Source organism: Thermobia domestica, chromosome 3, assembly GCF_964235325.1.
Source record: "Thermobia domestica chromosome 3, izTheDome1.hap1.1, whole genome shotgun sequence".
Lineage (NCBI taxonomy): Eukaryota > Metazoa > Arthropoda > Insecta > Zygentoma > Lepismatidae > Thermobia > Thermobia domestica.
In genome coordinates, this window is record NC_137456.1 from 309,206,514 (window position 1) to 309,223,051 (window position 16,538).

General features: G+C 38.3%; 2 protein-coding genes across 3 annotated transcripts in view; one reads left to right on the forward strand and one right to left on the reverse strand.

Annotated features, from left to right (window-relative positions):
- Positions 1-16,538, reverse strand: part of LOC145681136 (acyl-coenzyme A synthetase ACSM3, mitochondrial-like) — a 125,533-nt gene that overhangs the window by 55,950 nt on the left and 53,045 nt on the right. The window contains exon 1 of one of the 2 annotated variants that reach the window (XM_081752569.1): positions 13,201-13,494. The exons of the other annotated variant lie outside the window; for it this stretch is intronic. The gene's annotated coding sequence lies outside the window, so the exon portion shown is untranslated. Of the gene's footprint in view, positions 1-13,200; positions 13,495-16,538 lie in introns of those variants that run through there. 2 annotated transcript variants of the gene reach the window in all.
- Naam (Nicotinamide amidase) overlaps positions 9,134-16,538 on the forward strand; it is a 165,398-nt gene continuing 157,993 nt past the window's right edge. The window contains exons 1-2 of the mRNA XM_081753861.1: positions 9,134-9,216; positions 10,941-10,982. Coding sequence (XP_081609987.1) covers positions 9,134-9,216; positions 10,941-10,982 — 125 coding nt within the window. The remainder of the gene's footprint in view (positions 9,217-10,940; positions 10,983-16,538) is intronic.

The following is a 16,538-nucleotide window of genomic DNA, read 5'->3' on the forward strand; positions in this document are numbered from 1 at the left end:
TATAGTCAAATGCACTAAAATGCTCTTTTCTGTAATATAAAACATAAAATCCTGAATTACGTCTTTGAAAAACCTATAAAATACTAATTTGAACTTTTCGGAATCTAAAAATCCGAAGCCTAATGGTAACATGTATCGAACAGTAAACCAGGACATATGTTTATGGGGATTGACAAATTTACATTTACCAAAATTTAGTTTAATAAGTAATTACGAATTTTAAAATAGATAATATTCATTAGATTAAAAGGGGGTTTGAGAGCTTTGAACACTTCTGTATAACATTATGTGTAAACAATGATACTGAGGAATGAGTGTAACTTACCAACTGACAAAAATAATGTTTTATTGTTTTTATATATATGCCTTCTATGGCTCTGAAGCAACTCTATTTTCACATTTCAATTTATTCATGGGTTTATAGGAACAGAAATTTTCAATATTGTAGAAATTGCCTCCTTCTCCACTTCAGAAGCAGATTTTCAAAAAACTGCAACAAGTTTTCCGTCGATTAACCTTGTATTCTTATCCGTCTATCTATTTAAATGCTACAATAGCAATAAAAACTTTTTTTACTGCTAGCTTGATGGCTAGTTCCCCCAAAGGGTTATGTCCTTTATATGGGAAGAGAAAAAAGAGGAAGTTGAATAGATGGTATATACTGGTGGTCTATGAGTGCATTCTTTATTTATTAGTTTTAATAATAAACAAACAAACAAAAAACAATCGATATATTACAAAGGTAAATGTAGATATAGATGTGAATATATAACAGACATTATAGCATTATGCTATAATCATAAGGATAGGGAGTAGGTACTATTCCAATAAATGCCATTGCCTTTATTGTGGTTGTGAGATCATATGAAGGACATTATAGCTTTATATGAATTATAAACTTCAACCGGAGGTAGGTTCAATCTTGCAAACGGTGTGAGATGTTGAAAAAATAATCGAAAAAATCTCCCCTTTATAGTACCCCTTGCCGATTTTTATGAAGACGTCTTTCACTTGTATTTGTAAAGGGACATGTACAGATGTGAGGAAAGACAAGGAAATTCATACTCATGTGTGAATGATGCGCCGTGTAGAGGGCGCAGGTTCAGCTAGTAGATGATATTAAAATTTTAAAAATGTGAATCTTTTTAGCTAATTATATGATTGGAACTTCAGGCCAGAATATTAAACTTTTCCATGTATAGTTAGTTGCAAGAATATGGTTTATAAGAGAGAGAGAGGTAGGTGCCCAGGCTTTTTGAACAAGGTTGGATAAACCAAAGAGTGAAAGTGAACATAACTAGTGAAGTTTTGAAATGCGCATAGTGACCAATTGCATCAAGAGAAATATTAATTATATTCTAACCGATGCTGTGGAGAACTTACTACCTATTCACATCAAATTTTCAATGACCTACCATATTTTGTAAATCAGGTTTTCCCATTGCGGAAAAAATCGTTCTTAAGTTATTTTTCTTTTTCTCTTTTAATAGGATATCTTTATTATAGATACACACTGCATTTATACCATTGTCTGGATAGTGGTGCTTAATGGAAAATATCTCATATCTAGAGCATGGAATTCCTGGTATTTCGCGCAAAATGGATTTTGTTATGGGTAAATTCCGTATGCGAGAGTTTTCTGGGGATTCTCCCGTTTTTCATTCCACCATCTCATCCATTGATATCGCCACCGTCTCCTTTAGCCTAGCCGGCATATCCGTGGGACGTAAAACTCAAAAGATTTCATTTCATTTCATTTTTGAGTGTTACATCCCACGATTATGCCATGTGGGCTAAAGGAGATGGCGTTGGTGAGAAACGAATGAAATGGTGGATTGAAGAAAGTAGGAGGAAACGGGAGGACCTCGAGAAAATCCACGCACACGAAGTTTGTTTACCACAAAATTCCATTTGGCGTGAGGCGAGATCGAACCAGAGATCCCACACACCAGAGGTGAATGCTCTACCACTGAGCCCCAAGTAAAGAGATTAGTTAGATAAATAAATAAAAGAAGCATCTTTGCATCTTGCCCTTAACAATATGAGTGAAAGAAATAACAAATTTATCCTCTCCTGTTATCTAAGCCCGCACAAGAAATGTGAATTGCTGGTTGCATACATGCAAGGCACTCTTAGGAACATATAGAAATGCGCAAAAATTTTGGCACCCCTCTGGTCAATGCTCTGTTGAGGAGAAAATTTAAAAAAAAAAAGTTTTCGTATGCGATTTGTTGGAGATCTATCTGTAGGCAAAATTGATAGTTTTATGCGACTCCTTTTCATGCGATGACACACAAATACACACACACACAATTTTATTTATAAATGTAGATTGATGCTTAAGCTTGTCAAAGTCTATCGCAGTGCTAAGTTTAGGTAAGATATGAGTTTCATAGGTCGTCTACGTTATACTTTAAACACTACTCCGAAAAAAATAAACAAAGAACAAAAATTAATAATTTGTATAAACAAAAAATCCAAATTGTGTGGTCAATAATAACATAAGAATGGAAGTGCAAATTTGAATGTGAATTTAATCAATATATGAAGATTACATTCTCTGTGTCTATAGCTGAAGTCAAAAGAAACTGTACTCAGCTCTGGCTGTTTGTTTTACAGAATTGTTGATATAGTAAAATAGATATTGTGAATATACAGTTTTGGTAACTGAGATTCTTATATCAAAAGGGAATATTTTCAACTCTCTCCCTCTTTTTTTTTTATTTATTCGAAATTAACCTTAAAAGATTTGTTTATGGAATGGATTCTATCGGATTATGCGATAGGGTTTATGCAAACGAGAAGGTTTTTGGTAGAAATCACGGAGGATACGGGAGCTCAGTGGTAGAATGCTTACCTCTGATGCGTGAGGTCCCTACTTCGACCCCCGGCCAAGTAAGTTTGTGCTCGACAACATTGTGTCCGTAGGTTTTCTCGAGGTACTCTCGTTTCCTCCCACATCATCATTCTACCAATTATTCCGCCATCATTCACTTGCCTTAATCATCCATCTTGTTTATCCTAACGGGCATAACCGTGGGACGTTAAACAGGTAGAAATCACAATGTAAAATTAGTTGTGCCTATAAAAAAAATAATATACAGGGCGTGGCCAAAAGTTTGGATCGGGCTAAATATTTGAGAAACTGTAAATGCAGGCGATCCGAAGTCAATCGGGATCAATGTTTGTGGGAGGGGGAAACATTACGACATGGTTAAGATTGTCCTCCGCCATCTTGGAATCAACTTGTTTATTTTAAATGACAACATGATCATGTAAAATATTAAACAACATCCTCATTCGAAAATGAAATCCAACGATAAAGTTATTTTTCCATAATCTTCAGCGGTTTTGAAGTTGTGAATGAATTTAGGATAGGCTATGTTATCATTTAGACTTAAATTTTGTTATGTAGCATTGTATGGACGGAAACTGTCTCTTTATTTTTTCATTTCTTGCAGGTAGGACGGGATATTAACAGAAGAAAGAATCGAAATTATCCTTTTGGCTGCAGGACGCAGTTCAGCAATAATATCAGCTCTTCAATGAGCGACATCCTAATCGCGATCCCGTGACAGACAGTACTGTACGGATTGCTCAATGAACAACTTCCCGGCGTGTACCAGTTGAGTGGCCACCAAGATCCCCATACCTAACTCCGTTGGACTTTTGTCTTTGGGGGGCATCTTAAAGCTATTGTCTGCAAATGTAAAATTAATGACATTTTCCACCTAAAAAGAAGCACCATTACGACCTGCAAACAAATATCACCGACTGTGCTTCGCATTGTAAACGAGCACTGGGTCGCACGGTTAAGGATGAGTATACAAGAGAACAGTAGACATGTTGAAAATGTCATGTGATTGTAATTGTCTCATGTGTGTTCTCTCTCTCTTTTTCTGATCATTAAAGAATACGTAATATGAGATGTTACAAAGCTTGTTTTGCACTTTATCCTTCAATTCCAAACCTTGCACAGCACATTTCAGAGCATTTCACACATAACCTATCCTAAATCCACTCACAACTTCAAAACCGTTGCAGATTTCGGGAAAATAACTTTACCGTTGGATTTCTCTTCGAACGAGGATGCTGATTAATATGTGACACAACCATATTGCCGTTTAAAATAAATAAGTTGATTTCAATATGGCGGCCACCAAGATGGCGGACGACAACCTTAACCACGTCATAATGTTTCCCCCTCCCACCAACATTGACCTCAATTGATTTCGGATCACCTGTATTTATAGTTTCTCAAATATTTAACCCGGTCCAGACTTTTGGCCACACCCTGTATCTATATCCACCTCCTTCATTCATTTCTACTATCATATTAACAATTGTGGAACATTTCGCCCCAAAGATTGAGAAGTCGTTAAATCTCAATTTATAAGAAAAAAAGTGGAAATTTTTCCTTTTGAAAATAAATTCCTCAACTATACTTGACTTCTTCACGACAAGAACAAAACTAAGAGAAAACAACTATGAACCGGATGTAGTTGAACAATAATATATATTTAATGAGTATGAGTCCAGGTGAGGTTTAACTGACGTATAGCATGCAAAATACATTATATAATAGCGAAATCATCTAGATCCAACAAAAGAGGACGAGATTTGATTAGCACAATATCTCTCCGATGTTAAACTATCCTTAAAATGATCAACAATGTAGCTCTCTTTCCTTCATTTCGATCTGTTCTCCTGTCACTTAATTACCTGTTTGAACGATTCGCATGGTTGCATGTCAGAAGGCAGGAAATACCAATGTGATTACCACTCACTTCTTTCTTTACATACGGTACAAGGGAAACAAAAAGAGAAACAGCTATTAAATATCAATTTGTCATTTTGTATCACCATCAATTTATTTAAAGACATTGCAAGACAATTCGCAATGAAATTCCATTGTGCTATGTTAGATGATTGGTGAACGCAGTGAACAGAACGTTTGCTCTTGAATTATGGGAAATATTATTAAAAGCTTGATTCTATCATTGCTGTCTCTTGCATATACGAGGGGTAAAACTGGAAGGTAAGGTTACTTTCAAGTTGTGATCCTGGGGAAAGTTACTGCGTTTTGAGTTTTTTGACATTACAGTTTAAGAATCTGGGTCCCAGTGTGTGTGAGATGTAGGATTGAAAATATCAATTCAACGGAAAGAGCTTATACGAAAGTTATTTGTGCATGTACTATTCCTTTAAACTGAAGGGTAAAGTAGAAATAATCATAAGATATGAATGAAATGGTGGAATGAAGAAAGTGGAAGGAAACGGGAGAACCCGAGAAAATCCACGCACACGGTGTTTGTCCAGTACAAAGCTCACTTAGTGCGAGCTGGGATCGAACCAATAACTCCATGCATCAGAGGTGAACGCTCTACCACTGAGCCACCGCAGCCCCAACCTCAGGCCATAGATTAGACAGCATCATTGAATACTTTGGCTATTGTCTTATTACAGTTCTTAATGACCTCACACGCTAGAAGAGTAAGTTTATATGGCTCACAGATAGCCTTTCGTAAGATTTTAATTTCATAAATATTGATTTACGATCTGGTGGTATTTTAACGGTTCTCTTTCAATAATCCCTGGGGACGCGGTGGCTCAGTGGTAGAGCGTTCACCTCTGGTCCCAGCTCACACCAAGAGAACTTTATAGTGGACAAACACCCTGTGCGTGGGTTTTCCCGGGGTTCTCCCGTTTTCTCCCACTCTTCATTCCTCCATTTCATTTGTTTCTCATCATCACCGTCTCCTTTAGCCTAGTCGGCATAATCGTGGGACGTAAAACTTAAAAATTCAATTCCATTCCATTCAATAACCCCGTCTAAATTGTACGAAAACTGCAACTACAAGCAATGTACGATTGACAACATCACTGATTTGAAAATTCAACAAAGTAATATTTTAATGTGTTAAACCTTGACAATTAGACCACAACTCTAATTCTTGAGGAACTTATTGTTTAGCTGTGAAAGGCGCCAGCCAACTGCTATTACTCTTACGTCACACAACGATAGCATCATCCTCCAGATGACAAGACGCGCTTCGTTTCATTTTGCTATGAGTGCTGCCCAGTGGCGTATTTGCGATTTTGTTTCGGGAGGGGCTTTGCTAACTTTCGGGGGGGCTATGCCTGAAAATGTGAAAATTCTGCTATATATTTCATATACTTTACTATGGTAAGTAAGATTTCGGGGGGGGATTAAGCCCGGAAGCCCCCCTAAATACGCCACTGGTGCTGCCCATCAGAGCGTCAAAATTTTAGCAAAGAAAACAGTGTGCATGGTATTTCACGGGGAAGATGATATATATAAGAATGCATACAGGAACCAAGAATTGAATTGCTCACAAAATCATATATATTTTCCCCCTTTTTGAACAATTTCAAAGCGATAAAATATGAACAATATGTAAGACAGATCTACATAGGCGGGTTCTTAAATATATGAAAATATGCACTAAAGCTAGAAATATAAACAATTGTGGACAACCAAACACGTCTTAAAACACTGCAAATATTAAATATAGTTTTTATGCTGAATTTTTCCGTCTTTGCATCTCATTTTAAGTCTTTTTATTGGTGCTCTTGTCTCCCAATTCTTCGGATAATCGGTCTTTACTGTATATATAACGTTATATTGGGTTCACAATACTATTAATCTGGTAGTATTGTGGAGTATATTAAACAAAGCTCTGGTATTAATGTTTGCATAGTACGGAATGTTATTGATTAGTTTAGGAGAAGGACGTTTCAAGATAATTGGTTTACAATGTATATAAAGAGAGGGAGAGAAAGATTGAAAACGAAGCCTCGAAATTCGCAGTGCGACGGCATGCAACAACTTTTTCATCCCGGAAGTGTTTTTAACACAATTCTGCTACGAACTACCATAGCAACAACATATACACGAGGAACATGTATGTATACACGTATAGTTTTAAGACAAAACATTGCGTGATGAAACAACACATACCATTTAGTTCATATGTAGCTATAGTTGCCAATAATGTTCCATGCGATGAACTAAAATACGCAATTAAGCGATTCACTAGCAATCGTTCAATCTTTTACTCTTTCTTTCTAGAACGTATGGTTTCTAGTCTATAGACACGAATAATGATTTATAGTTTCAGAAAGTTTACAAAGCTATATTTTAACAATGTATTTCTTCGACTTCTAGCTGAAATTTTTAGACATAACGTAAATTTATAAGAAGCAGAGATGCGAAGATGAAACATTATAAAATCTCAATTTGGGAGGCAGAAATTCCCATTTTGGTAATAAGTTTCCCAAGTTATACAAACTAAAATGTAAAAATTTAAAAAGAAAGAAAGAAAAAAAAAGAAAATTGCTGAATATGAAAATTGGTACTATTACATGAGAAAATTATCATTGAATTGATTTTTTTTTTTTTTTTACGTTTAACAAATAGTTCGTAAACAAATATTTTCTTTAATTGAAAAGGACAATAAAAGATGTTGACAAAAACAAGTATATTTGCATAATTTCTTTGAGCCATGAGCATCTAAGGAGCGTAACGATAATATAAGAACTTTAATCTACTATCATTTTGTGTGGGGTTTTCAAACTTGGTTATTTCTCATTTCGCATTTTACTTTTTGAGTTATTTATTTATTTATTTATTTTAAATAAGAAATACCAGAACTCGATTTACGTTTCAAGATTTTTTGAGAATCACAAGTTACTTCTGTAGGCCCTTAATAGCATGCATTTTTCGGCAACGAAATTTGACGACATTCATTTAAAGATTATGGAGGACTGATCACTTTCCGATCATAAAGAATTTTGTTGCTGTCGATCAAGTGTATACGAGGGGAATCCAAAAAGTAAAGGCACATTTGAAAAGCTGTACTTATTCTAATGATATAAAACTAAAACATACTTTATTTTTCTACGTAACCTTCCTGGACTTCAATGCACCTTTTCCCAACGTTTCACAAGGTTTTTTTTTTTTTATTCCGTCAGAAAAAAAGTTTTTCGGTTGCATCTGTAACCAATTTTGCACCGCATCAATGACTTACTGATGGTTGACGTTTAAATTTCTTAACTTCTGCTGATGATGGGTGTTTCCAAACCATGCTCGCAGCCTTACTTTCTGGTTCGTGATGATGTCTTCAGTCGTTGGCCTGCCCGATCTTTCCTCGTCACATAAAGAAGTTCTTCCCTGTTTGAAACGCTCTATCCATACGTAGATCTTTCTTCGCGATAGACAGCTGTCACCATACTGTGCTTGCATTCGACGAATAATGTCCACAGGTTTCACACCATCTGCATACAAAAAGCAAATCTCTTTTCTCATTTCCTCCTTGGTGTAGATCGCCGATGGAGCTGCCATGTAGAGACCTGCTCGGGCCGGGCTTGGACGGGCCAACTGTTATTTCTTTGGGCCGGTCCGGTCCGGGCTTGGTCGGGCCGACACTGATTTCTCTTCAGGTCGGGCCGGGCTAGGCCGATTAATTGCCATTCTTTAATAATTATTCACTTTCGTTAAACGATAATTGGAATAAAGCCAAATGTTCAAGAAGTGTGCCCGTGAAAAATGTTACAACGAATGCAATAGCTATTTACAATTTGTGTTGCTTAGTGGCTCCACTTTCATTATAGAGGATTGCAGGCATTGCGCGATAAATTGAGCTCTGATCTTGACCTTCACTGAACCTAAAATATGACATGAATATTGCAATTAAACAATATTGCAATCTTCATTTTATGCTAAAAATCAATTAAGTTAGATTTTTGTTACAGGAAATGGAGCTTTTGTTCTCTCGATGACAGGCAAAGTTCTAGAAGGCGATAGTACTGTTTGGGAGGCAAGCGTCAGGTTGTGAGCCAGAGTTTAGAAAATGTTTCTGAGGGTTAGGTCAAGTTTAATACTAAATTTTGAGAAAGATTGGGGCTCGAGCTAATTTTAAAAAAATCGGGCCAGAAAATTTTAAAATTTATCGGGCCCGGGGTCGAGCCAAAAAAATTTAAAATTTATCGGGTCCGGGCCGGGCTTGGGCCAAGAATTTTAAAAAAACTTATGGGGCCGGGCCGGGCTTGGGCCGAAAATTTCCAACGGTCTGCTACACTCCAACGACTAATCCAGGTTTACGAGCGACTAATGCAGGTTTACGAGCGTCGAAGTGTTGCTAACTACACTCACTCAGCGTTGGTTACTAGCAGTGTTGCCAATCTCTGGAAGGAGTAATTGCAAATGTGCCTTTACTTTTTGAATTCACCTGGTATATGAAAACTTCTGTATATGGTGGAAATTGCCACTCAAGTTCCTTTTATCCGTTTTCGAAAAAATGCCAAAAAAAAAAATCCATAATTTTTTTTCCACGGATTGACATCACTGCTTTGAAGGGGTCTTGAATGCACAGCGGGAACAGAATTTCCGCAGTAATCATCAAATAAATTAGATAACAATAATTCTAAAATGTTATTTGCGTTTAACAGGAAGAAAATGACCGAATATGAGACATCTACAGTATCAATCGTTAGGTCTCAATAAAGTGAGCAAACTGATATGTTAGTGAAAATCGTCATGCGTAAAGTTTGTAAGAGTCGAGAAAACCTAAAAATCGATGTTGTATAGCAATCACGTTACATATTAAAACGAAGCTAAAACTGAAAGATACTCTCATTAACTTTTTCCTTTAGATGCTAGTATGACAACAGTACAGATGACTTTCGATACTTGGGTAGTATTATTAGTACGATATGAAGTGCGAACCTGAAATAAAAGCAAGGATAAGAATGGCGAAAGAAGACTTTAGGAGGAAGAACAGTATAATTTTGTGGGACCTTGAATGAAGAGTTGAGAAAAAGACTTATAAAATGCTTCGTGTGCAATATTGTACCGTATGGTGCAGAAACATGGACATTACACAAAAATGATTTTAAAAAATGAGTGAAAGCTTCCAAAATGTGGGTATGGAGAAGAATGGAGAGTCGAATCGAGTCAAAAATGTTTGGGGAGAAAAGAATAATTTTAGATATTATTAAAAAGAGGAACTCGTTGGGTCATCGGAAAGAAGGCACTGTATCATGAGGGCGTTGCTGGAGGCAGAGACGTACGCAGGGAATGGGTCCTGGGGGTCCGGACCCCCCCCCCCCGAAATCCGGACTTTTTTTGTAAATTTAGTCTAATTTTAGGGACAATTTTACAATTTTTAATATAATTTAGCCTGAAATTGTGTTTGGACCCCCCGAAAAGCTTTGGACCCCTCCCGAAATAAATTCCTTGTATGTGCCTGGCTGGAGGGTATGGTGGCAGGAAAGTGAAGGAGCGGACGATGTTATTCGATAGATGACGTTGAGCTGAGCAAAAACAAATACTTGAAGTTATTTGTAGTGTAGTTTAAGTAAGTCTTATGTGTAGTTTAAGAGAATCAATAAAAACACCTTTTTATTGCTTTAACAACCATGTCGTTCGTTGTAAATCTAATATAGTCAATAGTTGCCATTCTAGGATAATCTATTGACTATATAGATTTACTATTTTTATGTACTGTATATGAAAAATAAACATTGTTGTTAAACCTCTTCTAACGGTGTCACACATACTACTTACAATCTGCCTTCTATTCAGAATAAAGTCTATTGCATTCACGTGCTTAGTAGCTAGTGATAAGAACTTGATAGCTTAAACAATTGTCATTAACAACTCACTTGTCAGGAAATAGCATCCTAATACCAAATGTTTCAGTCTGTTACGCTAATTCTAGTGATAACCAATAATGCCAATAGATGTCAGCACATGCGCTATCGGATTTTAAATTCTGCAATCAATTTTGCCGAATTAAAACTAATAGTTTCTCTAAAACTAAACCTTACTTTTACTTTGAGCACTATTAACAAATAAATACCAATACGCAGAATCTTCTTAAATAAGAACTCTTTGCAGATCTTATTGTTTTTTTCAGTTTGCCGCCAGCGTTGAAGTATGAAGTCTCGGACCTGAACAGGTAAGTATGATTAGTTCCTATTAATCGGTTCTATATAAGGACGATTACAGATTATAACGTATGAACAGGTTTTAATGTGGATTAAAATGATAAGTCAATTTCCTTAAACTTTTACTCTTATGAACGTATCTATTTCAAAGAAATGTGTATGGAGGGAGGGGAAGACACGATAACTCAGTGGTAGAGCGGCTATTTTTGGTGAGTATAGGGTCCCTTGTTCTATCCATGGCCTAGTAAGTTTATTGTAGACAACATCGTGTCCGTGGTTTTTCTCGGGGTACTCCCATTTCCTCCCAGTTTCTCATTCTACCGATTCTTCCATCATCATTCATTTGACTTAATCATCCGTCTCCCTTAGCCTAACGTGCATAATTTTGGGATGTTTAACTGATAGCATACTATCAATACTTGGCGTCTCTGGCATGTAAAGTTTGGGGGGACATCAAACAAAGTGATTTAAATGGTACTACCTAGCCCACCTCTTTATTATCTTCGATTTCATTTGTTACCTTTTTGCTTACCTTCACGGACCCCCTGTGAGGTAGAGACCTGCACGGGCCGAATTTTTCGGCCCGATCCCAATCCAGCCCGAATATACCTAGGCCCGGCCCAGCCCGGGCCCGAAAAGTTTTGGAGATTTTCGGCCCGAACCCGGAACGGCCATATAAGTTTTTTTAAAAAAAATTCTTGGCCCAAGCCGGCCCGGGCCCGATAAATTTTAAAAGTTTCATTTTGTAACATTTTTCACGGGCTCACTTCTTCAATGTTTGCCTTTATTCTAATTATCGTTTAACGAAAGTCAGTAATTATTAAAGAAGTGGAATTAATCGGCCCCAGCCCGACCCAACCTGAAGAGAAATCAGTGTCGACCCGGCGCGGCCCGCCCAAGCCCGGTCTGCGGGCCGGGCCGGGCTTCGGGCCTCGGACCGAGCCCGGCCCGTGCAGGCCTCTACTGTGAGGTATATCAAGAACTCTGTTATAATCGTTTCACAGCTGAAAATTATTAGTATTAGTATTAGGATTTAGATTTCTGGGCTGTCGGCATCGAAGGAGATTTAGCCCGTCACGTGTATGAGGGATGACGTCTCTCGGCGAGCACACTATCCGATGAAAGGGAAGGAAGAAAGGATTGGGGAAGGAAGGAAGCGGACTGGGACCATTATGTTAGCTACCATCCCGGCATTTGCCTGGTGTGAGTGAGGGAAACCCAGCAAAAAATTCACTCAAGATGGCTGGCCTTATACTCTTTCGAATGAGTGGCCCCACCGGGAATCAAACCCGGGACCGCTCGCAGCAAAGGCGAGAGCATTAGCGACGAGTGCAGCCACGCGGGGCCGCAGCCTGAAAATTATATTCCAAATAAATATAATTATTATTATTTATATGCTATTCTGTGGTTAGTAAATTAATTAAATGAGAATAAAATATTGAATATTTTGTACTTCAAAATATTGGGGGGACGTGTTCCCCTCGTCCCCCCACCAGAGACGCCCATGACTATCAAATCAAGTGAATGCGTATAGCAATCCCCCCAGACATTTCTGTTGAAAGATAATAGTTTTAAAAAGAGTCTGTACTTTGGTTGAGGGATTTAGGATTTAGATTTCTGGGCTTTCGACATCTAAGGCCATTTAGCCCTTCACGTTTTGAGAGATGTCATCGCTCGGCGAACACACAATCCGGGGAAAGGGAAGGAGGGAAGCGGCCTGGGACTTATAAGTTAGGTACCACCCCGGCATTGGTCTGGTGTGAATGAGGAAAACCCAGCAGGAAAACCTCATTCAGGGTGGCTGGCCTGAAAAAGCGTTTTACACTTTTTCGAACGAGTGCCCCCACCGGGAATCGAACCCGGGACCGGTCTCACCGGTCTCACTAACCGCGTGAACGTTAGTGTCTACGCTATGCGGGGGCCACGCGTCTGTACTTTGAACGCGTCAACTTTTTATCATATTTGCGTAATGTCCATGTATCTGACCCATACAGCACAATATTCCACACGAAGTATTTTATAAGTTCCACAGAGAGTTGATTATTCCTGTTAGCTGAATATCCATGACTAATAAAATCGCATGAATAGTATTAACTTACGTTTTGAAGAAAGACTGGGACATTTTGAAATTTTGAACAATTTGGGGGGAGAACGAATTAAGTAAATCTAAGACGTCTGGGAAACCTACACATACTCGCTTGTTTGTAATAAGAATAAAAAACAACTTACCTTGTTTTGTGTGTAAAATATAGAGCTTTCAGAATTTGTCGCACGGTTTTGTTTCCCTCTAGCCATGAAGGTTATATGTCCTAGACGACATTGTCTTCAGCATAGCACAATTCCTTCTTGTTATCGAAGTAAGACTACTTTTAGGGATTACGGACAATATAAAAGCACATTATCTTCATGCATAAATGGAACAAATGAAGTAATTTAAATATTAAAGTAACTCAAACACAGCAATTCAAACAAAATGATAAAGAAGATTTGCCCCGTGGGAAGGAATTCCCTTACGCAACATGTATTCAAACAACGAGTTTATTCTTCAGACGAAGCTTGTGGAAGAAAAAGTAAGATTACGTAACTTTCAGTCACGGAATTTATTCTTTCCAGCTTTTGGGTTATCAACAACGCTATGCTAGCTCAGATAATCTTCAAGGCAGCCTTTAAGCTTTATTTATTGTACTTGTAATGTTCCTTACATCAGATTACAATACTCTGATCGCACAAAGGAAAGCTCCAGGCATTCCTTTCCTCCAAGAAGATCACAAAATTACCAATAATCTACAAAATTATAACTATTTTGATATTCAGTCAGTGTAACAGTTTTCAGTTGCGCGTCACAACACTAGCTTGTTTGATTTGAGTTTTGTGCTCCTTTCAGCAGCGAGGCTATATGAGACGTGGATCTACAGTTTAACGTGAGATCTGAACAAGATGAGCTCCCGCCAAGAATCGAACTTGGATCTCTTGCTCCAAAAGCGCGTATGCTATTCATATAACCAAGAGGAAGCTCGACACAATACTAACATACGTAACTTATGAAGCGAAAATGCTTCATAAGACACAAGAATATGCATGTAATCGTGTCAAATTGTACTAATAGGCTGCATTTGAAGAGTTAGCCTAAGAAGGGGTTTGATTGGTTAGAGTTTATCAGCTTTTTTCAGTATCTAGACCATGTGAGATTAGTCAGTACCAGAGAGGAAGGGGTTATTTTCCCCCCTCAACCATATTTTCATCCTCCAAAGAAACTAACTTAAGCATCCCTGCCAGAGATGGTTGTTTCGCACCAAACCATGTTAGTAATAAAACGTTCCAATATATTGCCAAATGTCACTAGACCTTGCACTTTTATGTAATTTTAATCTTTCATGTGACTTTAAACGCTTGCGTCGCCTGCTGTATCAGAAATGGAATGAAAAACTACAATCCACAAAGCAGGTCAGGAAGTACTACTGGCGTTTGGCTCGTGCCATTGCCAAACCGTCCAACTACTCTACTCTCCCATTACATGATCCGAACGATCTAGTCTTTGAACCAAGTGAAAAGCCTGAAGTCTTCGCTCACCAGCTGTCCAATCAATTTCAGGCCAAATCCGATCCGACAAATAAACGACCATTCGAATGGAGCACCGATTCATCCGCACAGCCCATCCTGCAGATCCACTACCATTCACTCACTTCAGGGAAGTCAAGGCTATCATAAAAGAGCTGAATCCAGCTAAAGCAGCAGGACTTGATCGCATCACTTCACTAGCGTTGCAGATTGCATCCTGGAAGTTATCAAATCTGCTATTCTGCATTTTTAATGCTATCCTTCTTCAGGTCATTTTCCAATTTCGTGGAACTTGCAACAGTGTAGTTGCCCAAGTTTGGCAAACAAAATCTCCAAGAATCATCGTACGATCAGCCTGCTGTCACATGTTAGCTAGGACATCAAAAGACTACTTTACCATCGCCTACTGCAAATTGCTGAAGTACACTATTAATTTGCCTTCAGACAATCATTCAGCACTACCGCTCAGATGTCACATGGTGGAACGAATTACACAAGGCTTCAAGGGCCAAGACATACTCCATTGTGGCCTTCCTAGATGCTGACAAAGCCTTCGACCGCATATGGCACGCAGGCTTTATTAACAAACTTCATCATCAAGGCCACAAACCTTCTACATAGCCATTATAGATTCATTCCTCAATGATTGGGCATATCAAGTACAATACAGGACGAATGACTCATCAATATATACCATTGCAGCCGGCGTTCCAGCATGTGGGTCTCTTGCCACTTTTCTACGATCTTCACAGGGCAGACTCCCCGCTGGCAGGAAACACCATAGTCCCCACATTCGCTGGAGATAAAGCCTTGCTACCCTGCAACAAGAACTTATCACCATTCTCTGTCTCCAATGCCATGTTCGGAAGATCTAGGACTGTACGGCATAATGATAAATAGAAATTAATCCAAAAAAGACCACAGTAGTTTTCTTTTTCTAAAGACGAAAACAACCAGCTCTGATTTTACAGTACATTAAATGCTGCAGCTTCTTCCTCAGGCATCCAGTGCAAAATATCTCGGCGTTCAGTCTGCCAGAAAACTTGCATTCAAGATCCACATCCAACAAACGACCATGTGGGCTATTGGAAAGCTCCAAATGATTTCCTGGCTTCTGCGCTCACCAAATGTCCAAATGCGCACCAAAGTACATTTATACAATATCTTAGTTCGTCCAATCTTGCTATACGCACACTTCGTCTGGAAGCATGCGACAAAATGGCACCGGAAGAAACTGCAAAACCATGCTGGATGAGTCACTCCTGTGACATCAGAATTAGCGAATTACATGAATATCTAGGGGTATTAAATCTGGAAGAGATTATGAACATTCGCACAACTGGAATGGACACAACTCGAGCAGTTAGAACACTAAATCCTTCACTCTATCGGGATATTATTAGCCAACAGACAAGTATATGCCCGAACTCAACCAGCACTGAACATCTAAAGGCTAACTTCAGTTATCACCCTCCGACGCTCTTTACCAGCAAAGATCTTCAATTGCTCACACTTTACACTAGCAAACGCCGTCTTAGCCCTCAGGAAAGGCCTCAGAAATAAAAATTACACACTTCCAAGTAAAAATTATCCACACACATCACATAACTATAACACATATATAAAGGGAACTGTGACCTGCGTTTCCAATGTCACGAAACATGCCGTTCTCACATATGCTAACCACTTCCAATATGAGAAGGGTTCCTGCCAGAATCCTGTACTTCAGTATTGAAAATTGCCAGTTACTAGTTAGAGTCTGTCTATCGGGCGAAGAAGGGGGAGGGCGACGTCCAGTAAACAGCTTTGTCTTATCCCCGTTTCTTCATCTCACGTCATTCTCCTCTGATGGCCTAAGGGAAGTTGAAAAATAGCCCTTGTATAATCAAATTCAGTATAAGTAATATTGAATCGATTTACAACGTAAATCGATGGACATTTAACTATAAACTTGAAGAAGAAATGCTGAAATCATTACAATTCCAGTCATTTCAAAGGAAACAGATAAA